At 36.2% G+C, this 27838-nt stretch overlaps 1 protein-coding gene across 1 annotated transcript in view; it reads right to left on the reverse strand.

The window, feature by feature from the left end:
* The window catches only part of LOC139122783 (paladin-like), a 75729-nt gene that overhangs the window by 23301 nt on the left and 24590 nt on the right, over window positions 1–27838 (reverse strand). Inside the window, exons 3-5 of the mRNA XM_070688489.1 lie at window positions 25572–25751; window positions 18984–19151; window positions 886–1125 (exon numbers count right to left, since the gene is read on the reverse strand). Of these exons, the coding sequence (XP_070544590.1) occupies window positions 886–1125; window positions 18984–19151; window positions 25572–25751 (588 nt within the window). The remainder of the gene's footprint in view (window positions 1–885; window positions 1126–18983; window positions 19152–25571; window positions 25752–27838) is intronic.

Consider the following 27838-nt stretch of genomic DNA (forward strand, 5'->3'; position numbering starts at 1 on the left):
CTACAGATTGCATACAGTGTACTTCCAAATAAAGATGATTTGGTTTGTCTAGAATTCCTTTCCACCATAACACAAAGATGCCCTTGGAGAGTGTGGTACCTGACTGAAAGTTGAAGACTGTCTGCACTGAGTCAACACTGCAGCTGTAGCAGCTGGGTATTTCATCCAGGCCATCACATGGTACATTTACCCCATGACACAAAGATAACTTATTCTCCATTGAATCATTTTATAAAATCACCATGCCTACCATTATATCAACCCTGTACAGTATTTTATATCATAAGGTCTTGTGAGGTAATGACCAAAACACTACAACGTATGATTACATGAGGATAATTAGCATAAAGAGCTTCTTATTGCACAGTGGAGGTGATGAACAGCACAAGTCTGAGTGAATACTTTGTTGTATTTAGTAATACCCTTGTAACTATACATTCCTGACTTACAGGGTGTCAAATCACCCATATTTTGCCATCAAATCAACTGTGTTTTGCCATCAAATGAGCCATGTTTTGCCTATTTTCACACTAGGTTAGAACAATTTTGCATCATATTTCAAAGACCAATATGGAGCACAATTGAGGATTTGAATCTGACAGCTTTGACACCGTATACTGAGCATGAGGCAAATCTTTGCAATGGTCAAATGGATCATGCATTTGAAAACAAAATATACAAGGCAATTCATGGTTACCTGGTAACAGTTTACGTGTCTTCTGACATTTTAGCAAACAAAAAGTTTCTAAAAGACAGATGTTCAACAATGAAATAATTAATCTTTGTCATAAATTTTTCATGTTTGAATTTTACACCCAGAATCCCTCTGTTCAATTCCCAGCACGCAGTTCATACATTCTATTGAAGAATACACAAAAATTGTACCTTCAGAGTATTGACAAACGTGTCAATGTCTCTTTCTTCCAAGAAACCCTCAAATGGCATTGGTAAACGGAGATATTGCGCTCCAGGCACTGACACTGTGTATCTTGAATAGACCTCTTCCACTACAGAGAGCTCTTCCTCAAATTCAAGGTGATAGACGTGTGGATCGTCGGCGAAGTCATCGACGTCGTCGTAGAAATAAAACTGGTTGTTTTCTTCTCTTGTTGCAAAGTCAAGAATCTACATGTAGAAACAATTTGTGAATATGTAAATTTTGCGTCTTAATACATGTAGTTTTGTTTTCCACAATAGATTAACTCTGTTCTTTGAGAAATACAAATACACAAGCCAAAATCAAAACAAAACAAATATCAGAAACTCAAAAGTATATACACAAGTGAGTAACGAATATGGAATAAAACATTAGCCCATCCACTGGGCATTCACATGAGATATCAACCCTCCAAACAAAACATTTTTAGGTAGATGCCTTTGGTTTCTATGACTACTGGAATAAGTTTGTCCACATGTAGGGGAGAAAGGCTATAACTTCAGAGTGGGGAAGTAAGCACATTATAACAAACAGACAAGTCTCTGATGTTCATCGTTTTTAGCGCCCTATACAAATCTGGGTAGTTTTTAAATAGAGTTGAAAAAAGCCAGGTGGTAATAACAGCAGATATACTACACAAAATCAGTCAGAAATTTCATGGAAATCTAAATATTCAAAGTTTTGTGTATGAAACTACTTATTTTGAGAATTATGATGCAGTCACCGTTTATCGTATAGCCTAGGATTTCTCCTAAAACTGCTAAAAGTAAGGGAGATCCTAAACTATTTCTTGTGTTGCTTGATATTTTGTATTAAAAACATAGGGCCAAAGTCCCTGAAGCTACTATAGACATGGATACAAAATTAAGTATTTCCTGACTGTATGAAATTATCTCACTTAGGTCATCCTAGGGACTTGTAAACCAAATATTAAAGCTGTCTGACCAGCGGTTTTGAAAGAACAAGCAACTCAACAGTTGACAGAGCTCTGCTGTGTTATGTAGAGAATAACATTTTGTGACACATGTATTGATGAAGAAGGTGGATATATCGTTGATTAACATTGTAAGTGAGTTCTGTTGAATAAGCTGAGACTGTACATACTCAGAGAAAGCACACTGAAGAGACAAATGTTTGAAACTTAAGAAGTTCAAGGTCATCAAAAGCATTATAAGGAATCATGTAACTTTCATTGCACTGTATACACAGATTGCATAATTGCTATAAATAGCACATGAGGAATCTTACAGCCCAGCTTTACCATAAAAACCCTATCACTTTGACCACTCTTTTAATTGACCACTCTATTTTTTTTCCTCAAAAAGTAATTTTATTTTATCCTTACCAAGTCAACCATAAATGGAAATTAGAACTTTCTCTATCTCTATCTCTATTGACTATTGACTATTTTGAGCAATTTCTTTTAGATAACATACAGGGCACAATAAATGACGGTTCAGAATATGTCAAAGTTGGGATTCAGGAAAGTTGCCTTTACATGTTTTAATCCTCCAAGATGGTAAGCATTTCACTATGAACTGTCAAAAAAAGTTGAACTTTCTGATAATTCTACACTAAAATTATTTTGGCTTTGATGATTTCCTAATTAATTCAATTATTTAAAATCATATTAATTATTTTTCCTGGGTGAATTGATAGGGTTTATACAGTACAAGAATTACATACAATGTAAGTCAAATTTTGACCAAAAATGACAAAAAATTCCTTAAAAATACACATTTGCATATTTCATCACAATTTGAACAAATCTGAGTTGGGTTACCCCTAGCGACCTGTATACCAAATAACAAAGCTGTCTGACCAGCGGTTATGAAGAAGAAGATTTTTTTACCAAAACACCTTTTTTGGCATTAATTTGCCTATTTTCAACAATATCAAAAAATTAAAAAAAACAGTTTCTCAAAATCATATTTTTCATCTACACAGCAAATATCAAATCAGTAAGTACTGCGGTTCTCAAGATATTTGAGTGGACGGACGCCTCACAAACGGACATACCGGTACATACATACATACATACAGACTGACGCCGGACGCCGGACAGATACCCATCCCAATAGCTTCTATAGACTATAGTCTATAGTAGCTAAAAAAACACCAGGAAAAACTCCAAAAAGGTTGAGGAAAGGTGAATGTACACTATGGAGCCAGAGCATGACCTTTTCAAGAATGCAATGTCAGATCAATGTCATTTGACCACGTATTTTATGATTTGCTGCCACGGAAAGCCGTGAGTATGTTTGCTTTCATCCTAGTCAAACAACAGAAGCATAGAAACTGTCTCACGACAGCAAGAGAGTGTTTGCATTCGGCATACACGGCCGGCTGTGTAAAACACAAGTATATGAACAAACATGAACATATGGTGGCACTTACTGAATTCAACTCTCGTCTGGCTGCACATTTTTAAACAAAATCTGCGATCTTGGAAACAGTGACACATATGAACACACCCCTTAAAGCCCCAACTTGGTTGCGAATGTGTAATAAACCGATCTAAAATACCCCAAGTTTTCCAAGACTTTTCTTTGAAAGACTAAAAAAATGTATAAAACTGTCATAAGTATTGAAAGTGGCATGTAAATTCAACTGTTGAACATCATTTAAGATTTACCGTTATTTTCAAGAACTAATCATTTGACAGAGAAAATAAATATTACAACAACAAAATTTTAGCCATAGTGTGTTATGCATGCAAGTAAATGACATCATGCTTGTTTCTTTTATCAAATTTATAATCACCATGTGTATGTGCAGGAAATACTGCATTTTTTGTACTTTAAAATTTCCATGGGGGCACTATTTTATGAGTGCAGCGACCGTTTCTTATTCAACCTGTTCAAACGCCTAGACATGGTCCAAATAAGCAAGCAGTGATACTTCCATAACTTGTACTTCAGTTAGCACATTTACATGAATCAACTTTGGTTTGAAAATATAATCATGAGAATAATGCATAAAATTCTAGCATCTGGGGCTTTAAGATCTTAAACACAATAGTACGGTACATGCGCTCTGCACTGTAATTGCTAGATGCTTGAATTGAGGCAGTTTTCCTAGCTGTGAGGAAATTAGGTGTTGGACACAAGGGACTCCTGTTGAGAAAATATCCCCTCCAATGAAATCTCTACATGAAAAGTACTGCAATTCCATTCAACCTTGCTATTTTATGTAAAATATTTTGTATATATCTTTGATAGGATGGAAAGGCGCCAAAGGGTCAGATTTGCAGGAAATCAAAGCTATATTTCTTGATACTGTGCAAAGGCTGAACTCACATTACAATTGCTACACAGGCTATAATCAACTATTTAGGATGGTCAACTGCCCACTGACTCAAAAACTGTTCAGTAGCCAGCCATTTTGAATATCAAATCTGGATGAAAAGCTTGGGCGGGCGTAGTGATTCAGACCACACTATATAAATTGCTTCTTAACTTTACAGGAGAATGCATGGCCCTCTGCAGCATGGTGCATGGGGATTAGATGCAGGTGTACCGGGGTACATGTGTGTGTGCATTATAATTATTTATATACAGACGATACGAATATTGTATGATATATATCACACATATGATACATATAGGATATTTATCATACGTAAAATATGGCATGAATGTGTAGGACTTCCACCAAGACAACAAAATCAGAATTTCTCATTTAAACCAAAAGTCTGATCAATTTGAAACTATGCAATGCTTATCGCCCATCATTACACCATACAGATCTGAGTTACAGATGAATTTATTTCAAGAAAAGCTATCGTATTGGAATCACTACAACAGCTTCATAATAATAGATTCAATTCTAGACCAAAGTTATGAATAATAGTGGACCAAATCATAAAATTCCTATGAAATGGTTGCACTGTACCATCAATACACTAGGCTTTTCTATGGTAGTTAACACCCAGGATTTCAACTGCAGAATTACGAACAGTAATTCTGTGATTCTCAATTGCACTGTCATTACTTATTATTGCAGGTGTGTTTTCATACAGAAATTCTCATGGCATTGACTAAACAACCAAGGTAGAGTTGAAATAACACAATAAACTGGCCTAGAGACCCTGAAAAGCACAGTAAAGTCAACCCCCTCACCTTGGACACTGCTTCGCAACTCTTTACTATCAAGAACCTTCAAACAAAAATAGCCCAAAGACAAATTTGTACGGGTTCATGTTTATTGACAAGACAGCACTCATAACAATATATTTTGTGAAAATGTCACGCACACTCTTTTGTGAGTTGCAAATTTGAAGACCACTTAAACCACTCTAACAATGCCCTGATTGGAAGACATACGGCAAATATGCTTGAATCAAATCAGGGTGGTTTTAATATACTCCACAGCAACTCAACTAGATACTCGCCTGTCACGATTTACTTCTTTAACTGATTTGGAAAAGTGGATGTCAAGGTAGCAAATAATGCTACACTCAACTTAAACACTGTCCTTGTAGTGTTTGTGGCAGTCACTTGTTTGTAAGTGTTTATATCTGCCACAAAGCTGCATCATTAGTAAGGGTCCTTGTCACATGATACTGACCGCATGTGCATTAATAGGTCAAACTTTCAATAGATGGGTTGGCAGGCAATAAAAAGACCGTCCAGTTATTAAACAGTTATCATCTGAATAGCCGCTGACATTAATAACAATACAGTGTATAGGACTGTTTGATAAATCAACACTGCTGAATGAAAGAATTAAAGTCTTGTCAAAATTACATTCATTTTGCACTTTACAGACCTAATTGAGTTTTTATATTTTTATAATTTTCTGTTCAACATGGATATGCCACTTGTCTGGCATCTCAAATTGGCATTTTTTAAAGAATTGAATGAGTTGAATTCATGCAGAAGAAGGGGAAAAAATCCTGAGATATTATGCAGCACAGCTCAAAACATAATGAAAGGGAGGATGTACCCAAATCAGAAATCTTTTGGATGCTTGAGAGCAAAATTACATCATCCATTCATGCAATTTTTTTTCTATTATTGTAAATATGCAATTAATGTTACTAATATTGATCTACCATCAATTGTGCAAGGTCACGTTTCTCTAATGATGAGATACCGTGACATTATAATCCATTGATGTTATGCATTCACAATGCACGGCTATCCCCACTTTTTCAAGATGTAAAGGAAAATCTATAATTATTCAATGAACTACCATGATACTTAAGCTACTCTTACATAATTTATTTTATAACACGCCACATATACATGCTTATTCCGTGTTGCAATTTGCCAAAACATGTCACGTGATGAGAAAATAGATATGACTCGTACCTACTGGTTTGAAAAAAGTGATGTTGGAGGGTATTTTTCCAAAGTTTTTGAAAAAATGTCCAGTCATGTGACCATACATTTTGTGTCGTCTGCAGCTTTCAAACAATATGGCAGGTATAATTACAGTATGAGTGCCTGGGATGAGTAACTAGCCTCTGACTAAAACAGCCAGATTTTCTATTTCAAAGTGTAGGAACTTGAAGAGTTCATTGACAACAAAGATTCAAATATAGCCAAGGACGTTATACGGTATACTACGGACGTATTTGCTTCTTCGTGCAAAGAAATTGGCACTATTGTTCCCCTGGTGGAGAATCACCAAGTAAACTTATCATCATGTTTTGTTTCAGTACCCACACATCAAAGCACATTTAAAATAATAACATTGAGCATGAGCATGTGGTGTATTATAAAACACCTACAACCTGGCCGCTATTCGGGCTATAATGCCTGTTTATTACCCCTAGTGGCCTTACCAGAAACACATCGCTATACCCTTCAGCCTACGAGCCTCTGGGAATATGCTTCTGGTAACGCATGGTCCTTCAGATTAATAAACAGGCCCTATAGCCCTCATGACCAAGTAATAGGTGTTTATTATAAACACACTGGGTTAAATTACCATTAAATCCTTAGTTTGAACATAGAGAACAAATTTTTGAGGAAAGTTAATTCATTGCTTGCGTATAGGTTGGAGAACATATGCAAATGATGTCTGTAGTAATATATGATATGTCTGCTGTCTCCCATTATTAAATCACGTTGATATGTGACGGGAAAATTCCCTAAAATGACTGTGGAATTTGGTACGATTCATCACATTTAAGTGCCTACAGCGAATACTGTGAGAGCTATGCCAATTATAGTAAAGCAAGTTATTTGATTGTATATTTACATAAAGAAATCAGTGGTAGCATATCTTCTGAAGGGAGGACTTGAACAAAATAATTTGAAATTTCAATGAGTCAGCGCACTACCATATTGTTCATCAGCGTACATCATGTAAAATTTTTTTTAAGTCAAAATGAAATTCATGAGTCAGCGATACACTAGATTGGCACAGTACAGCACACACTGAGAAGGCATATATTTTCTTCTAAAGCTATTAAAATGTTGCTCTGAACTTTGCAAACATCACTTGATCCAGACCAATGTAAACTAATGTCAGTTATGTTTATCATGCAGATCCACTGTTTGACTCCAAATACATACCAGCGTATAAACATCTACGCGGATCAGGGCACATATATATACACACAAAGGATTTCTTCCGGTGGTAAATTTGGTGCCCACGTCCTTCACAACCTACTTACCCTGGACATGGGTGCATCCATATTGTAGAGGACAATGGGGCTGAACCATTATCTGATTATGAAGGGGCTGAGGTGATTAACTGAAAATGTTTTACGATCTTGGATTTTTCGGAGTCTAATCAGGTCATGTATATATCAACACAGTGAAATCAACATTTCAAGGCACCAAACACAGACCCTGGGAATGACCATGAAACCGGGAAAGTCAACTGTGATTTAATAAGAGCAGTGAAAAAAAAATACTACAGCTCCATGGGATATGAACAAGATCATGACTTTCCCTTGAATGAAGTGAACACATCCCCCTCATCATGAGTGAAACAAAATCACCCTTGTTACAATTATCCTGTCAAAATGATCTGCATATGACAACTTTAACACGATATTTCACAAAAGACATTCATTAAAACTGTTTGATTCTCCATTTAATATTTTGTCCTCCAAGCACTTTTTGCCACATTTCACAGCATTTCAACATTTTTGCTTTTGATGTTCAGTTTTCTCATAGTAACATAAAAGCTACACAAGACAGAATTGTTTCTACCAAGAAATGGTCGCTAAAAGCTCACATTTCATCGTTAAGTCTATTTTAACATTTCTGATGTCTCAAAACCTGGAGGAATTGTAATCCCCAGATCATCTTGTCATAAAGTATTGAATGTGCCGATGCAAGGTAAAATATCCCACTGATCATAAAATGTTAACACCGGATAGCAATCTGCATAGTCGTGTCGTTAATAGGTGGAGACTTAACTTTCGCTAGTTATCTGGGTCACCGATAAATCTGTGTCATTCACCTATTAAAAAGTGCGTGCGTGTTCTATCGAAATGGACAGTGGTTAGCTTTTCTGGTATTTTTTTTATCAGAGCAACTATCTTAGAAATGTTAACACCGCCATTCAACAGTTTACAGTCTGCAAAGCTGGGCTGGTGAGGGGGGGGGGGCAGTTACCATGGAGACAGGGTGTGCAAAGACAACTTTTTTCAAAACGCTGCTGTAACCTTACATGAGAAAGAGTACAGCTCCAATTTGGTTGACACAATTGCTACGCGGTTCAAACTGCGACAGAGACACAGTGATCCAGATTATATTTCCCTTTTAGTCCACAGCTACTGAAATTTTCATCAGGTTTCAACTTTATTGACATTTTTGCGATCTTTAAAGGATGGATCTTCTCAAATGTCAAAGACTGTTCATACTCTTGCCCCAGAAACAATTTACACGGCGTAAGTCCGACATCGTTTTTCATAAACTGACAAGTCACAAATCGCAATTTTAGATATAAATCACAGATAAATTTCTCGCGTAAATTACAGCGCGGTCAATATTAGGACTGCTATCGTAGGTTGCTATGGATACCTTTGACATTAATTTCTCAAATATGTCATAATCTGAACATTTTAACATTAAAAATACATTTCACTGTGCTGCGTGTTTGCAGTGCAAATATATTGATTCCGTCTCTGATAGAAGCCTTTGTTTATTTTGTTAACATGGAGTTTTAGCATTTTACTCTCAATGCAAGTTTCTGACATCAATAAATATTACTCTAATATGGGGCACACACACACACAAAGAACACATTTATACATGCATATTACAACACACAAAACCTAAGTCTTTCAAAAACCAGTACATTATTTTCCTCGTAAAATGTCTGTTTTTCATTTTTTTTTCCCAGGTGTGGACCAAATGATCCCAGGAAGACAAAAACATAATACATTACCATAACGACTGCTTAGAATAATCCACAAGAAAATTCATAATGCCTATATTTCATCAATGTCAAACTTGACTCTACATGCAAATTTCAAGTTGCCATCTTGAAAGTTTTCTCATTTTTGAGCATAAGTGATATTGACAAGTTATGCAGTTTAGCCAAATGGAAAAGTTGATCCCCGGTGAGAAAGAACTTCCCTGATCCTTGTCTCTGTTGGCGCTGCACGTACTTAAATATTTCACCGATGCAAAAAATGACACGACATTAATTATGAGTGAATTTTATGACATTTAGAGTGCCCTGTGCTGTTGTAATGTGACATTGATTAAATTGTTACAGTTCTGTGATTAAACATAGATACTTGTATTGAACCAAAAATAACCATAACTGACAATTTCGCTCGTGAAATCTCTTGCATACATGATGGCTAGATGTGACAAATTCATTTTAAGAAGATATCACAATCATCACTCAGACTTCTGTATTAACTTTTTGAGCGCCTAAGTCCATTTTTGTTGCTTCTATAAAATATACAAGCTGTCACACCTTTTTTAGATTTTTGCCAAAATTTTGATAACAAACAGTAGCCAATAAGATGTGATGTTCATCGGGTCTAAAATTGTCAAACAAATGTCAGAAAAATTCATAAAAGTAAAATGTTATACTAAAGTTTTGGTGGGAAAAATTACAGCTGCTACACTCAAAGGGTTAAATATGCTCTATGAAGCCAGTCAAAATGAAAGGCATTTGGTTACAATCCAACACAATTTAACATTCAATGCAGAAACATCTGGTATTAAGGCAAAACACAATTTTTGCACAATTATTTTGGGTAAAAATCTGATTATTTGGAAAGCACAAATGCCAGTGTTGAAATGTATAGGATTGATACAATCAAAACCTGGGAGGCATATTCATTTGGATACTATGAGCATTAAAGCACTAAAATATGCAAAATATGTCAGCATTATGAAAATCAAAGCATGACATCTATCAAATTTATTTGATAATCTCTAATAAAGTATTGTATTTAAAAATAATCTTTTAGCATTCTTGTAGTCTAATAAGTTTTGTGGAAGCTGCTTGTATCATTTTACATTATTTGGTAAGAATCTGACATAATTACTATATTTGAAATTCATTGGTAATAAGACATCAAAACAGGTCAAATAATCAGTATCATTTAAGGTAAATAAATAATTTACTTGGTCAAAGGACCAAATACAAAATGACGATAACAGTAAACTTATCCTGAATCACATTAATTTATTGCACTTGAGTGTTATCTGAAATTTTATCATACCAGTATATTGCTGGTGAAAATACTGCAATCTGATTGGTTGAGACGTGAAAATCAGAAAAGTGCTGTCCATTTTGTACAAAAGTATCAAAAGAATAACGGAAAAATTCATAAACGTTGGGTAAAATTTTGCACTAAAATTTTGTTGGAAAAGTTACAGCTGAAGCACTCAAAGCGTTAAAGAGATCAGTGAATTGCCTGTGGGTCATGTTGGGCGTTTTGTGAAATTTATACAACACGAAAACCCAAAATTATTTTTTTGTACAAGTCACAAACACGTTACAGCAACAAATAAATTAATTCACACACCCAAAAGTCACTTCCTCGAATTCAATCCAACATTTTGTAAGTCCCGAGAAATTTTGTTACGCAGATGAAAAACAAGCACACAAAGCCTTAGCTGGAAGAGTGGGGATGTTTGGTGTACATGACGAGATATTTGTCATAATTCATTCAATCGTAGAACATCGGATCCTACCTAGGATCAGTTGTCAAGGAAACAGCACTACATCAAAAATATACTTCACTCTCAAGATGTCAATAATGCTGCGCACTTTAATGCACTGACAGCTCTCCTGTCATTTATGTTATTTACTGCGAATTCTTTTCTATCAAGGAGAAAGAGACTGACAGCTACAGATTTTGATATGTGAAAATCACAAACACTGCCAGCACTGAAGGGCGCTTCTAATTGTTTGAGCAAAGAGAGAACAAACGAACTAAATGGTTCAAAATAGGTATGTCCTACCTTGATAAACAGTATCAATTTGTTCATGCTAAATTACTATATATTTACACTATATTAAATCCTACGTAGGTAAAAAACTATATCACAATACACAAGGGGAACATACGCTCCAAAACAGCCCTCTGAAAACCTAAATTAGTTTTTCTGCCGCACTGCCAATTAATATTACCTACTGTTCGTGGAGTCAGTGGTGAATGTGTTCTAATGACAAAAGTGTTACATTCAGAAACTCACTAACTTCAGAAGACATTTAATGTAAAAATTCACAGCATTTAGACATTCAGAATACACTTTCTCAAAAATCTCCTCATTTGATTGTCAGTGTCAACTCTTGGCGGAGCATGTTTCCATGGCAACCTGTCAGCCACACACTTTAGGCAACACCGATTTACACATATGCCACTGTTTACACTGGCTGCCATGGAAACTACACTGTTAGTAGATGGAGCTGTTTCCTAGAAACAACATTCATCATTAGACAGTGTGATTTCCACATTCTGCCATGGAAACACTTACAGTGATGGCTCTCAACAGACAATGAAAATAAAACCAAAGTTGTATCATTGACAGACTTATTATGGGCTAGCCTTGCAATTTGTATTATTTCCGTAGAAGACTAACAATAACCAACATTCTTTTGCCTCCAATCTGTCATGGCAAAGCCATATTACTATAGATTCAATGACACTGACAGTTGGAAAAAATTGTTGATGAATTTGTATTTCATGAAGTCACGTAGGCAGTATGTTTTGCTCACGCACTAACCATCTCAAAGCAAGCTCCTCAACATAAAGGGTTCAACCTTTTCACTTCTGAATTTTGGTACAGTCCTATTGTTTTGTATGGCAAAGAAGGACCAATACCAAGGGCAAAGGGGTGACAACACGGACATACCATACCTTACATTCAATGGCAACAAAAATATACAAACCACAACCCCTATACCTGACAGTCCAAAATTTCCAAACGTAACCCCCTCATAACCACAATGGTTTTGCCCAACCAATTGTTATCAGTGGTCAATGTGGGCCTGTTCACAGTGAATTTGGAGTGAACGGTTTGAATGATGGTCACAAACCAGACAAGTGGATTTTTGGAACAGTTAAAATGCTCTCCAAACACTCAAAATCATCCTCACGCCCCTCCCATGCACTCAAAATCATTCTCAAACAATTCAACCCATACCTTGAACAACTTACAGGTGAACAATATGCTTTGATTCACCTCTATGACATGCACCACTGGGATGTAAATGGACGGCGGTGAAAGCCACTCTACATATTAAATCTACTAGCTCCTTGTCTGTGAACAGACTTGGAACTAAAAAAATTTTTGGCAACAAGTTTCCTGAAAATGAAATTTAATAGATAATGTTTCTAGAATCTTTTTAAAATTCAGCCTTAAAAACCACTGCAGACCAGACTTTTAAAATGAATGACATCACTTTTTTAAAATCCGTACCTGAATTCCAGAAAAAAAACATTGGAGCGTTTCCCATGCTATGACTTCATACATACTTCTAAAGATTTTTGTGAAATTTAGATATACGTATTGCCCGCAGAGAATAAGAGGATGGACAATACTTGCATGTATCATATTGGAACAGTTTAATCCTGACAAAACTGCTGAGTGAAGAATTCTCACATCTCTTTCGAAAATTTCTTAAAGTCTTGGCAGAATCCAAGAACCCTTGGGGGTAAAGCAGTCGTTACATAGTTGCTCGGAATAATGCTCCATTCAATCTGACGACCATATTTGGATCCTTTGATCTCATCAAATGCTCAATGATAAAGGTCTTACGAAAAACGAAAAAAAATTTGAATTCTGTTCACTTTTACACTATTCATCTGAAAAATGTCTTCAACGTAATCGCCAGAACCGACATTTGACTCCAAAACGATCACAAAGTCCTTTCAAGACTTAGAATCAGAAAGTTATACCTTGTCAATACAATCAGAACATTTTTGAAAGTCCAGAAAATTTGAAACCCAGTCATTTACAAATGAGTGATCATCTTCCCTCTGTGTGTCCTGTGGCATATCAAAAATTAACAAAACCTTTTACAACTTTTTAAATCGTACCCTGTGGAGGTAAGCGGTTTCACAGTGAAATCTGCAGAGTCAGTTATATCCTATTGTACCTTTGAATAATCCGCTCTTTCTCAAAAGTTACTAAATGTCTATAAAGTAATCAAAAGTAGGCACTTAAAACATAATGTACACTCACTGAAGCCTCATTCTGTACCATGGGAGGCGGTGGGTGGGGGGAGTGGTGACAGTGAATTCCCAAGCTGGCAACATCAGTCTATGTGGGTAACTGATGATCCCTGCTTTTTTGAAAGATAAAGTAAACATGCCTTGTCGCCTATCACTTGGCCCATCACTCCGCCTCAAGTACAGGGTTTTCACCACCCATACTTTTTATATCTTTTGATAAAACAACCATTCATTCCACAGAATAGCTTATTACTATTATTACAATTGCAATATGAATTATTATTATCATTACCACCGTCACGATCTTCATCATCATTATCATCATCACCATCATCAAACTTTTATCATCATCATTTCTTTATAAAGTTTCCCCTATCAACATATGTAACGAAAAACACAGCTGTAATCTGTTACCCCCATATTCCCTGTGAACAGGTCCACATATCACCATCGATAGCAATGGGCTTGGGCTAAACCGTTCCAGTGAATGGGTTAATGATAATTATAGCACCACGACTTATTCATTTGTAACATGGGTTGTCAAGGGAATTCAAACAGAAGTTAATTGCCACCTGATTAGGAAAAAGTCTGCCAGAAAAGCCAAAAATATTAAATGGATAGCCTTCTACAATTATGACGTCTACTTATAAAACTTGCACTAAAATCCCTCCCTATGAAACTTGACAAGCGTACACGTTACAGTGAAATTGTTTCACATTTTCAAATACCAGCATTCAGAATATGAGAATTATTCTATGCACACGACAGGAAGCATACCGGGTACAACATGTGGTTTTAACCCAGTGATCTGATCTGTAGGGAATTGATGTTGCATGGTAACAAGAAAACAGAACAAATATATCACAGTTTAATTTAACAATCCATTAACTCCTGTTATTAAGATGCCATAATTAACAACCATTTCTTTATGTCGTCTGCCACGCAGCAGGTCATTTAAAATTACATTTGTGGTGTTTGGCAATTAACCGTTTTTGATGGTCGGTGCAGCAACAGTGCTCATAAATAATATTGAGAAACATATGTGCAATATCAATGCTCCACGCGTATGGTTAGATTAAACTACAAATAAAGTGATGGTCAGTGGAAAAAATGAGTGACTGTTTACATTTGGAAATATAATATCATACATAGCATGCAAAATGCAAAAAAATCGCTTCTCAAATTTTGGCAACAAAAATTTTGCATTTCAGCATCCTGACCACCCCTACTCACGAGTCTTAATGTTCTGTTCCTAATCTTGGGATCTCCCCCTTTCAGATATTCAGATATCAACTAGTATTATATCTGAGACATGGCTATAGACACAGTAAGAGCTACTGTTTTTCTTTCCTTTCTTTCATCTCCTAAATAAAATGTGAAAGATTTCTGTCACCTTGCGACCACTCAAATTCTTTGTCAACAAATCTGAGCATTTGATCGATGGGACAAGCTTGCTTTTCTTCAGAATTTTTGGTACATCTCGGATTGAACTATTTTATTGTCCTGCTAGGCAGCTATATCTATGCCTAGCTACTGAACAAGGCAATTTTTTTAAAGCCTGTACGCTGCGACTTTTGATGACATTTTTCTCTCTTGCTTTGCTAATTGCAAGTTATTTTCTTCTCCGAAAAGCATGTTGAAGCACTCATTATTTAGATTGTCAACACAGCATCTTCAAATGCTAATTCTAGTCCGGACTAGAATTCACTTGTCAGTGGTAACAATGCAGTTGACACATGTACAAGCAGAGTTGACAAGCTGAATACTTCATATTTCAACATGCTTTGGGGGTTAGAACAAGAAACTGTAGTTGATATTTAAAAGCAAAAGAAAATTGAAAAATCATCAAAAGTTACAAATACCAGCCCTTGTAATGATCTATACGGCACCATGCATGTGACAGACTATATCACCTTACATCCAGTGAGATAACAATTTTTATCATCATACACAATGTGTATCATTAATGTCAATGTGATATCTAACAAAATATTTTTTACAACTTTGAGTTGAAATAAAGATATAAAGCTACAATTGTAGTTGTTCAAACGTTTTCATCTGATTTTCAAACTGTCCAGCCGCAAACCAGTATACCTAAATTCCCGTGCTTTACAGAGTGGAGCAAGGTCACATCTCCCATGGCAACGACCACAACATAGACAGATTGATACCCTACAGCACAATCATCTTCAACAAGATTGGCGACAAGGTGTTTATTCTTGATGTTCCAAAATTAAAATGAAGGTGACAGATTAGATAAAAACGCTAAGTAAATACCATTCTATTTCTTTAGAAGGTTTACAATCAACATCTTGATTGAATTTTCATTTCCATCGCATTGGGAATGAATTACATATTGTAACACTGGCACAAGGTTGACATTTTCACATCAGGGACCTGCAGAATAATCGCTTCTAATTGCTCTCTGGATTCTAAATCCAAAAATGGACACAAGGCCTGTTATTTACTCTCTGTCCTGCTCCCTGACTCACTGTTCACAGCTCAATATTTTCTGCTGTAACAGTCTAATAGGCGATGAAAGGTCTGGTCAAATTGTGTTCACAAAGCGGGCAAGAACTCACGCTTGGGTACCATAGACTTGTTGCCACAGTCTTACTGAGTTGGGTTCAATTTTCTCAGCTTTACGGGGCCAGCAGCTATAACTTTTATTGTTTTTTTCCACTATTAAAGTCAACTTCAATTCCTTGTTCTACTGCCAAAAGCATATTGAAATCCTACTATTTAGCTTGTCAACATGGCGCCTTAGTATAAATGCAAAATGCACAGTTATTGTTTATGTTTCAATTCTATTACACTTGTCAACAATAACAATAACACATGTGCAGGCTGAGTTGACAAGCTGAATACTGTGTATCTCAACAAACTTGGGAAGTAGAGTAAGAACCTGTGGTTGACATTAAAAATAAAACTAGTCACAAAATCATCCAAAATTTACAGCTAAAATACTGGCCCTAATTTTATTTTGGATATATATATGTACAGGCAGAACAGACATCACACATGTATAGCTAACAAGAACCAGGCTGTGAAAGTGTCCAGGAAAGATTCACGTGTCTCCACTCCACACGTGATCTACTGTACCCTGTCAATGTGTTATGTAACCTTTAATGATAATCATAATTAAAAATCATGTGACTCATTCTGGTCACTTATTTCACAAATCATTGATGAAAACGCTCTAAATATGGCAATAACGCTATTAATAAATGGCACCAGCAAATTGTATCATCTTGTCACAAGTTGACCACTATGTTCAACCTTGATTTGGAAAATTTCTAGAGACCTTCAAATCAAGCATTACAGTGATCAGATGAGCGATTTCTCAAGATATTTCGTAATATAAGTAAACACATAAAAAAAGTGTTACACATACTGGTAAAATTGGCGAAAAGTGGGAAAAAAATGTGAATGAAAGCATCACAGTAATCAATCAAAAAAGCTACATGAAGAGAAAATATCTGAAAAAGATAACATTTTAAAAGATTTATTTATTTATTCAAAAGATTCATTCCACACAAAAATAACGCATTGTATCACCACATAAAATAATGGGTACATTGCATTCTAGACATACCCGTCGAAACAGAAATTATCAAATTAAAGCTAACCTTTGTTATCATGTTCAGTGAGCGGTGAAAAAAAGTAACAACTTCCCCAAGTCTATTATCATTTCAAAGTTTTATGCACTACCGTATATGCTACCATGAAACAGCCAGGGCGATAAAACACAAAATGACATGCGACTAAAACCAGACTGGTGTATCAGAAACTGCAGCTTCAAGAATTTAGTATGATTTTTACTATCTGGGTATAACCATTTATTGTGTAAAGTACAGAAGAACTGGGTCAGTTTATTCCGCATGTGGGAATAATTCCAGCTGCAGCCACACCGCAAATGGAAGTGGTCATGGACCCAGGTCTAGGGGAAGAACTTCACCAGTGGTATCAGAGTCAAGATACTGATAGACAGCTCAGATAAGTTGTAGATGTGATGTGCTATTTACATGTAACAACATGGAAACCGTATCTGGCCAAGACTTTGTTAAGATATACGTACCACTGGGCAAGCACGTGTCAGGATATTTCATGATGGTATCAATTTCCTTAGATGCAACCAATTTCTGGAGAAACCATACACTGTACAACTGATTTGACCACCTCTGACACAAAATTCACATTTATTTACATGTTTCATCAATTATCCTATTAGCCTTTGGATCCAAGGCGTCACCAATGAAGCCTTGTTTTCAATAAAGCTATGTGCACACAAGCTGCACACTAGTTTACAGGCTGATAATCACTAAAATTACAAACTTGAACTTGACAGTGCACCTCAGGGATACAATACAATACTTTGTTGATCTGCTACTTGTAGACTCACCTCAAAGTTTCAACTGTCTTATTTCAAAAACTCAATTTTTCCCTAGGTGTTAATTAGGGCCTGTAGCTCTAACTTTGATGATTTTTTTTGGCATTATTTTTGTTTTGTATGTCTACAAGTTTCTTGTTGTTCTTTCAAAGGCATGTTGAAATGTACCACGTACTATTTAGTTTCTTGACACAACGTCTGTACGTGTAAAATGCACTAGTCTGGACCAGAATTTGCTTGAACAATATAATAATGCAGTCAATACATATCTAGGCTAAGTTGAAAAACTCAATACTGTGCTTTTGGTACAAGATAGTTGAATGGCAGTTGATATATATCAAACACAAAGTGAAAAAGTTCACCAAAAGTCACGGCACAGATGCACGTACACAACAAAATCTATAAGTCCCTCTGGACTTTGTCCGTGGGGACTGAAAAAAGGTTCTTTCAATGACAGAAACTCAATTAAAATGTAGTACAAATTCATGCAATCCCAAAATTACTGATACGGTGTTTTGTTTGTGAATCTCCTAAGACGGATTCTTGTCAACTACATGATGTACAAATTTTCTTTACAAACAATGAGAACAAGAGGTGCAATCCTTACACTACAGCTTCATAGAACAATTATCTTTTAACTTTCTTCATACAGCTTTACCTGTGTCCACGTTACATCAATTAAAAGTGGGCCGTCATCGGAACTGTGCTCAAAGGTCACTAGGGACCCTACAATCAATGTAAATACCGTATCAAAGGTACAATTTATGAAAGTTAAAACATGTTTGTCATATATGGTACATCGTAAAATTCAAATGTTACAGCCATGTTGACATGATGCATCTGTACAGGATGCATGAGATTGCATTGTTTGCAAACAAGAAAGTCGCACATGAGCAGTTCCGATGACCACCTCCCTTTAAATCATGAAGTTACAATCAACAAATACGAAATAACCAGCATCATCTTTCGAGCTCAGACTGATCTCAGATTTACAACAGCCATCATTTCTGAATCAAATCACATTTTTTTCCCCCAAAGCTTACCTCTTTCCTTATCTGGACTTCAAGCTCCCTCAGTTCATCAACTGTCTTTCCATTGGTTGAAATGTTCTCACCCAAGTTATCAGCTTCCCTAGGGGTGTACGGAATAATATCATTTCTGTTTTTCACAAAAATGACAGGTTCTTCTCGCATATTGCATATGATAATGTCCTGAAATCAAATGACAGAATGATTACGTGTCTGGTAATCCTTCCACCCCTGTTTTCTAATTAACAGGTCCAACCATTCCATGCATGATTGTAGAATTCAAGGCAAATCAGAGAGCAAAAGAATTATGGCTTTGAATCTGTCTACAAATCACTGAAATTAAAATTTTGTCTACTTTCAGGAATTTACGGCACATTTTAAAGTAAAATGTACCTTTACAACGATTTTAGAGACTCCAAATTTTCACAAAACTTTTCTCCTCTGTTTCTTCTACGGACTGACTTTCAATTGATTCCTTGATGCAATCAATGAAGTTTTTACGATCTTTTCTTGTGAAAATCAAAATTTTATTTTTCTCAATAGAGTTAACACACAGGGTTGGCAGCCATTTTGAATTTCAAATATCAGTAAAGTTTATCTGATTTGTTTCTCTGGTTGTAGCCATTGAATTTGACCCCTTACTTTTATTTTTTGATTATAAAAGATTGATGACAGTTCAATGTTTCCTTGAGCAAAGTATGATCTACAGTTTAAAACTCTCAATTGCAAGGCAATATTATGAGCTACTTTTAAAATTTTTTTAGGTCCAAAAATTGTGTGTTTCTCATCCATAGTCTATTGCAATGTGATGTAGAGGCACAGGAATTTATATTTAACTTTTTTATTTATTTATTTTTTTTGAGCTTATAAGATACCACAACTGATGTGTGGACAGTGAAACAGGAATGTTTACTAGAATCATAAAACTTTGGCATATTGTGCATCGGTGATTGTGACCTGCAGCGAGATGACATGATAACTTGTTCATTGTTCATAACAGTTTACTGCACATTGTGTATATTGAATCCTACAGATATTTCCAACTGTGTGTAGCACTCGCGGTAATTTGTTTACACTTCCATTAATTGGGAAAAGGGCTGACGTGGCTAGTCTAGTGAACACACATGAAGATGAGAAAGAAAAGCTTTTTTCGATCTTACTGTTGCAAAATCACACATTGCTCTTCCTTGTTATCAAAAGGAATTTTTCTTGTGGAACTCTATGAGATTTTAAATATGACCACTCTGCTGATTTCACACCAATTGAAAATTTGTGACTCTCTGCAGAAAGATTGATTTAAACAAGTTTCAATCCGTAAAGCCGCCGAAAATAACCCTTTTGCAAATTTCACAACAGTAAAGTTGAAAAGAATGAATATGAATGATGCTATCTGTCCTCATCAAAAGACAACACATCAGATTTCAATCCTTCAGAAAATCATTTGAAACTTCATCTCTGCCTCGTAAAATAGACTTGGATGGTGTTCAGCCGGTGAATAAACTGTGTTATGAATATGACATCGACTTTAAATTTGTACTTTGATACACTGTATTAGTACGTTACAATATTGATCTTCCATCTGTATATACTGTAAGAGAATAACACTGCCGAGGTACTTTTTTACGATCTTGCTAAATGTGACATTTAAAAAAATCTAATGGAAGTTAATTACTCCAGCTTTTGCTTTTGCGGTAGCTTTTGTGGGTCTCACTAACACATCCAGGGTGATAATTTATGAGTCCTGCCATCTGAATTGACATAGCGAAGACATACAAAGAGGTATTGTTTGAAATTGTTTGTGCTTACTTTGTCATTATGTTATCATTGCTTCGTTACCTGACACTCCATGTTGGAAATAACGTTAAAAGTTTATTTCTATTCACATTGTGTGTAATTGGTGGGGACTAGATATCCTACATCACAATAATAATTCAAGAAATTTATTTGTGAAACAGAACGTTAATATATAAAATAGCGTCAATGATGACACTGTGCTCCTCAGTGCATTTAGCGGTAGGGATGCAAGGAGAGAGGTTTGGGAAATGTTGCTGAGAAAGATGCAAAGAAAGGGTTGAAATGTGAAACTGTAATAAAACCTGTTTTTTTAGCAGTGAGCGTCCAGCTTGGTAAACACGCCATCTTGTACATGAAGGCAAAAAACATAATTTTCACATGTCCACAAAACTTGGAATTTGCATAGATGTACATAGATCATCCAAATTGATTTATCTGCAAGATTTTGTATGTTCCTTGCTACAAAATTCTGACCCAATTGAATTATAACAGGAAAACATGCACGCATGATCGGACAGTGTGGACTGTGTATTGGATGCACTCCATCTGCCATGATGATGGATTGCCAGACGACCACACTGCATCAAAGAACTGTAGTTTAAAACGAAAATATAGTTCTAAACAAGTCATTGACAATGACATAGTAATAGGAGTATTATTCTTGATGGGGCAGGGAAATGTGGTCATTAAGAAGTATCACTGGAGTGTATATGTTGAGATCTATGGGCACATAGGTCTATGTCGTTGTTCCCAATTTGAAACACATGAGGCATGTCTAAGTTATGGTTCTAAATTGGGAAAAAAGATCAGACCTGTAGCTGTATTGGCCAGCCAAAAAATACATATGCGCATAATAAATGAGGTACAAGATGTGACATCTTAAGGTCTAATATCCTATCAAAATTGAAGGGTATAGAACTTGTGGTTACTGAGATATGCATATATATGTATAATCAAGGTCAAAGGTCATTGAGGTCACGTGACATTTTGAAAAAAAAAATGTATTGCTAATAAATCCCTATATGCCAAAAATCAGACCTCTACCTCTATTCGCTTGCCCAGAATTAGATATGTGCATAATAAATGAGGTAAAGCGCGTGTTGTCATAAGGTCTCCCATCCTACTAAATATAAAGGACATAGCACTTGTCGGACTTATTTATTGACATAAACGTATATTTTAGGTAAAAAATCAAGTTCACATGACATTTTGTCAAAAAATTTCTATCCTATAGTTATCGCTATATACGAAAAATCAGACATCCAGCTCTATTGGCTTGCTCAGAATTAGATATGCACATAATTAATGAGGTACAGTATGTGGCGTCATAAGGTCTCCCATCATACCAGATATGAAGGGTGTGGCACTTGTGGTTACTGAGTTATGGACAAATATGTATATTTAAGGTCAAAGGTCATTGAGGTCACGTGACATTTTATCAAAAAAATTGTATTGCTAAGTTATCCCTATATACCAAAAATCAGACCTCTAGCTCTATTGGCTCGCTCAAAATTAGATATGTGCATAATTAATGAGGTATAATATGTGGCGTCATCCCATCATACCATATATGAAGGGTGTAGCACTTGTGGTTACTGAGTTATGGACAAATATGTATATTTGAGGTCAAAGGTCACCAAGGTCACGTGACATTTTGTCAAAATGTCTGAGATATCTGTGTGAAAGGATGGACGAACGGATGGACGAACGGACACAATAACCCCGGACACCATGACCCAATCTATAAGCCCCCTGGACTTCATCCATGGGGACTAAAAACTGTGTCAATGCATCCTTTTTGCACTAGAATACGATGAGAAACTAAATTTTTATTTTCTTGGCCTTATACATGGGCGTCTACGGAGAACTGACTTATACATGGGAGTCTATGGAGAACTGCCTTTACATGGGAGTCTATGGAGGACTGCCTTATACATCGGAGTCTATGGAGAACTGCCTTATACATGGGAGTCTATGGAGGTGTAAACTAAAAAGTCCTCCAAGTCTAACACGGCCAAATTTGATCGCATTGTGAAACAAATCGACGTGCATCTGTATGGGGTAGGGTACTATCCTTGTGCAAAGTTTGAAAGAAATTGACCAGGGCATGTCTGCGTGAACGGACGGACGGACGTACGCACGCACGCACGCACGGACAGACGGACATGACCCAATCTATAAGTCCCCCCAGACTTCGTCCGTGGGGACTGACAAACTTTCTTCCTGTCATTGATGGCCTTGGATATTGAATGGACACATTTATTAAAGACGTCACTTTAGCTTGTCATTGACAGTGAAATGATTTTTTGCAGAAACTTGATCGGTCCAGCCAAGTACACATGCTTACTCATAACAGCTGGACTGCGATGATCACAACATTGTTTTGTGATATTCCGATACAAAATTAAAATAATTTTATTAATATGTCGCATTGACTATAAAGTTGCAAATGTTTCCTTGGGTGTTGAAACATGTTAGCATAGTGTAAGTGTTACAAATCAACACACCAAACAGCAATGTTCATGTAAGAACAACCTGCTTGATTTCCATGGACTTTCTGGTCCGCCCATCACACTGTTATGTCTGTTTCCCCTCTAGCTTCCGAAAATTCTTGGTAAATTTACAAATTCAGTCTCAAAAGTTTTGAGTAAATTTCAAAATTGATTGTATTAATTAAATTGTCAGTTATTAACAAATTCCTTTCGATGCCAATACAGCTCATCTCAGAACCGGACATACTTATATACACACAAGATTTGGCAACACCCTGACACTTAAATAATCTTCAACAGCACTGATTTACAATTTTACAAATTATTCTATGTGAAGTAATTCTCCAATTGCAGATACTGTGACAAGCATAACATTACACGATGGTTCAGAATGTTCATTTACAAAGTTCACTCAAAATGTTTTTTTGAAAACGATAGTATTTTGACAGCTGTTACCGCGGCTACTTACTATAAAAAGTCTGTTGAAAAAGAGTACTAAATATCGTTGTTTTTCAGGTCAACAAGTGATTGAATCAAAAACATGTGTCATGAAACAGTAAAACAACAACTGATAAATAAGTAACTTTTCTCAAGAGTAACTTGAAACGCCTCGCCTGAAAGAAAATTTCATCCCGTTTCACAGAAACTGACTGTGTATTCTAGCGCCACAGCAATGAAAGAACGGTCGGGGAATCCCCACGAAAATCGCTCACACTACGTACTCATCCAAAACATTGATTGTTCACTTTTTAGCTGCATGATTCACTTGCCAAAAATATTTTTATTTTGTAGATAAATAATTGAATTTCTCAGTTTTTTATTTCGTTTGTTAATGAAAAGTCATTTTAATGTTTTTAGATGCTTTAAAAATTTCAAAACCCGCTAAAAAGCGACTATTTGGCCAAAATTCAAACGAAAAACACGAAAACCAAGCTCGAATCATGGGCTATTTCTGTATGAATACTCTCAGTCTCTACTCTCGCCGATGCACAATTTTTGCACCGAAATTTTTCACTCATTTTCGTTGGTATGACTTTGAAACTCCAGGAAGCGATTGAGAAGAAAGGGTTACCTTGAATTATTGAGTTTTTTGCTGATAATTTGCCAAATTAAATGAGAAAAAACACTACGAAAATTTCCACACGCTTAGCTACACACTGAGTGTTTCAGAGGCCTTTCGTGTGGTACAACATGTGATCATGGAGGTAGCAGGAGACTGAGGTTTCTTGCACGGTCGCGCCGATGAAATGGGAAGCTGAAATTTTCGCTCGTAATTTTGCAAACGAAATCGTAAATCCACTCAAAACTTCGTATTTTTTTACATAGTTGAAACCCATGAGGAACGTAATTCATTCTCCCCTGCACAGTAAAAAGGAGATCGAAACGACATGCATGTCAGACAAAGACCAAACGCACGCAAGATGTCCATCCACATCAACCAATCTCGTAATTTACACCGACTGAACAAAAACAATTTGATCGAGCATGGACGTTCTAACGTAAATGCATCATTGTCTATCGCATTTTCATGTAAGCCATGTAAACGTACGCTCTAAGTTCAATTATAATGTCAATCCAACACGATACTATTTTTGCTGATAATGAGTGTGCAGCGTGAATGGTATGCTGTAGTCGTTAGATAACACTGATCACGTGGTGTGACAAAATAGTTTTACGGAAGTTGTTGACGGAAATGACATCAACTTTGCCTCTCCCAACCCTATAAGCTTCCTCAGTTACGTAACTTCGTCGCTAATAATGGGCACGCCAGAAAGACACCAATCCACGTCCACCTCATGGTTGAAATCTGTGCTTGTTTTAGGAAGCCGTTTACGTACAAATATGCCCCCTAAGATCATGATGAATTGTACTGTGGCATACTATTCTGCAGTCTGGTAAAATAAGCTTTCTTTGCTCTGTGGCCAAGAAAGTTAAAAGAACGATAAATTTGTTCTCTGGTCCCAATGGCTATAAACTATTTTTAAGTTTATATCAATTTCTTCCAACATCTTGATTATATTAACCGTTTACAAAAACCTCATTCTGACTCAGTAACACCTTCAAAGTAGTGTCGTTAAAAAAATGCTGTATTTTTTGTAATAATCTTGTGTACCATAAAACCATTATTTCTATTGAGTTATAAAGTTTGCCTGATAAAGCACACCAATATATGTATCTTAAACACTTTCCTGTCATACTGCGATTATCCATTGAATATGTTTCTTGCTCTTCAATAAAAACTTCGCAGTTTGCTTTCACATCATGTGCTGAGCTGACAAACGACTTTTCATGTATAAAATCTAAATGGAAAACTTACGACATATCCATCATCCAAAAGAGACTCCAGAATCTGTCTAAGGCCTTCAAGAGTTGGCTGTCCCATGCCATACACAGGGTAGCCGCCGTGTGCGCGACGTAAATTGGGTGCTCCAAAAGCTTTCCACGTGTTCAACTCATCTATACCATTAAAATGATCCTTCACCATGAAATATTTGTTCTGGAAAAAAAAAGAAAAGCAACTTTTGTGTCAGTTTAGAAGTTGCAGTTATTCCCATTTGATGGTTTGGATGAGCTGAGTTTCATGTTGTCGGAGTTGACCTATGACCTGGCCAAGTCTATGCATGTTTATTGTTAAAAAGACATACTGTTTCAATCGACCAAAACCCTGAGTGCAGATTTCTCAAAAACATGTTGCTTTTCGCTAAAATGACCTCGCAGTTTATTTGAATATTTGTGGTATCGCTTATGAAATGTGGCCCACGTGATAATCTGTCAGCGTTATAATAGAATGCAAAAATGTTTGGCAGCATCCTGTCGATTAAGTATTAATTGACTTATTAAAGACCTTTTGTAATTAGGGTGGCAGCCCACATTGGGTTTATGTTTTACCACCATGTATTATCACAGATCCAATTAATAAACCAGACTCTATCCTCTCCAAGGACTTGTAATCAAAGTACCCATTAACAAGTGGAGACTGTGTCATCAACGATGACTTGTTTTTATACATTTGAGAATTAATTACACTTCGGCATTGACAACTTTCACATCATGCAACTTTGTCACAGCAGTGTGGTACCATCGTGACTGTGAAAATTCACTGTATATTGGTGGCGTAATATGAACACTCTGTGACAGACGTCTGCATCAATACCATTAAAAAAGAAATTTTTCATGCAGTAATGTCTGCATCGATTCTGTTAGACAAATTAGTCCTGATGCAATAAAAAATACTGTTGTATGGATTCATCAATTGGTAGTAGCATATACTGCTCTTTACCCTAATTTACATAGAATTAAATCAAGTCTATACAAACAGGAATGGTACTGTGATGGATAATTTATCAGGGTGTGAACATGGACACAGAATCAATTTTCCATGCAATATTCTGAAAGCCAAATTGCGTGGCAATCAATGTTGGATATCAGTAATTACGTTTGCACTTATGCAAGACATTCCACGGTCTGCTGACAATCTCTCCGTAGAAATCCGCCGTCCAATTGCCACATCAATCTTGGCTATTCCATGTCCTATTGTACAGGGCAATCACTGCTTCCACACGCGCACTGCCAATTTTTTCAGAGAGTTTTTCACAGGGTTTGTGAAAAAATTACACGTCTATTGTTTGGTATCCGGAGTCTATGCCTGATGCTCAAGTCCAGTGGAGCCAATGCTAGGGATCATGCCATCGTCCGTTACCTCTGTCCTCAATGCATTACACATAATGCAATGTTTTTGATAAAAAAAATTGTTTGTAATAGCCTATAGCAGTGACAGATACAATCAGTCACTGTTCTGATGACTGTCTGTGTATGTCTTATACTATATCTCAGAGGGTATATCACTGTCTATGTAACAGTGACTGCATATAACATTTTGTTGTCCCAGTGTGCAATAGCCAATTTGCCTGGAAACATGTCAGTATATCCATTATGAATCAGTAATTGATGTATTTTTATTGCAGATGGGGGTAAATTACATCACTACATTGTTCATTGATATTAAACCATGTGACACGTAAAGCCAGCATATTTCTTTCATTTTATTAACTTCATATTAATTGTTTCCAAAAACATGGCCTGATTAAATTGACCCAGGGCCTTGACAGTGTTCAGATCCCATCACTTGAAACTATTGAGAAGAAAATTTACAGTTTCTAAAGAAATTTTTCATTCAGCTTTAGTCATGCCCTCATTAATTTAAAGGGAAAGCTTTATAAGCTTGATGTTGTCTACGGAGTTGCCATGACAACAATCTGAAGAAAGCCTAAGATGTATAATGGGAATAAAAAGTGAATCCCTTGTAATGAATTGTTGCAATTAAGGAACGATGAGTCATCGCAATTACTAAAATATGATTAATCGTATGCCATGCTGAATGCCACACTCTGTTGGATCATGCTTTAAGGGCAGAATGCGCCTCAAGAACAGACAATTCGACTCTGAAAGTTTCGAATCAAATAACACTTTTTGATCTGCAACTTGTAGGGGATCACTTTGAAGCTGAAGGAGTAACAACATTTTTACTGGATAATTTTTGTGAAAATCAAGAATTGATTTTCCCCTTTCACACTTAACACTGGG

The sequence above is a fragment of the Ptychodera flava genome, chromosome 22 (assembly GCF_041260155.1).
Source record: "Ptychodera flava strain L36383 chromosome 22, AS_Pfla_20210202, whole genome shotgun sequence".
Lineage (NCBI taxonomy): Eukaryota > Metazoa > Hemichordata > Enteropneusta > Ptychoderidae > Ptychodera > Ptychodera flava.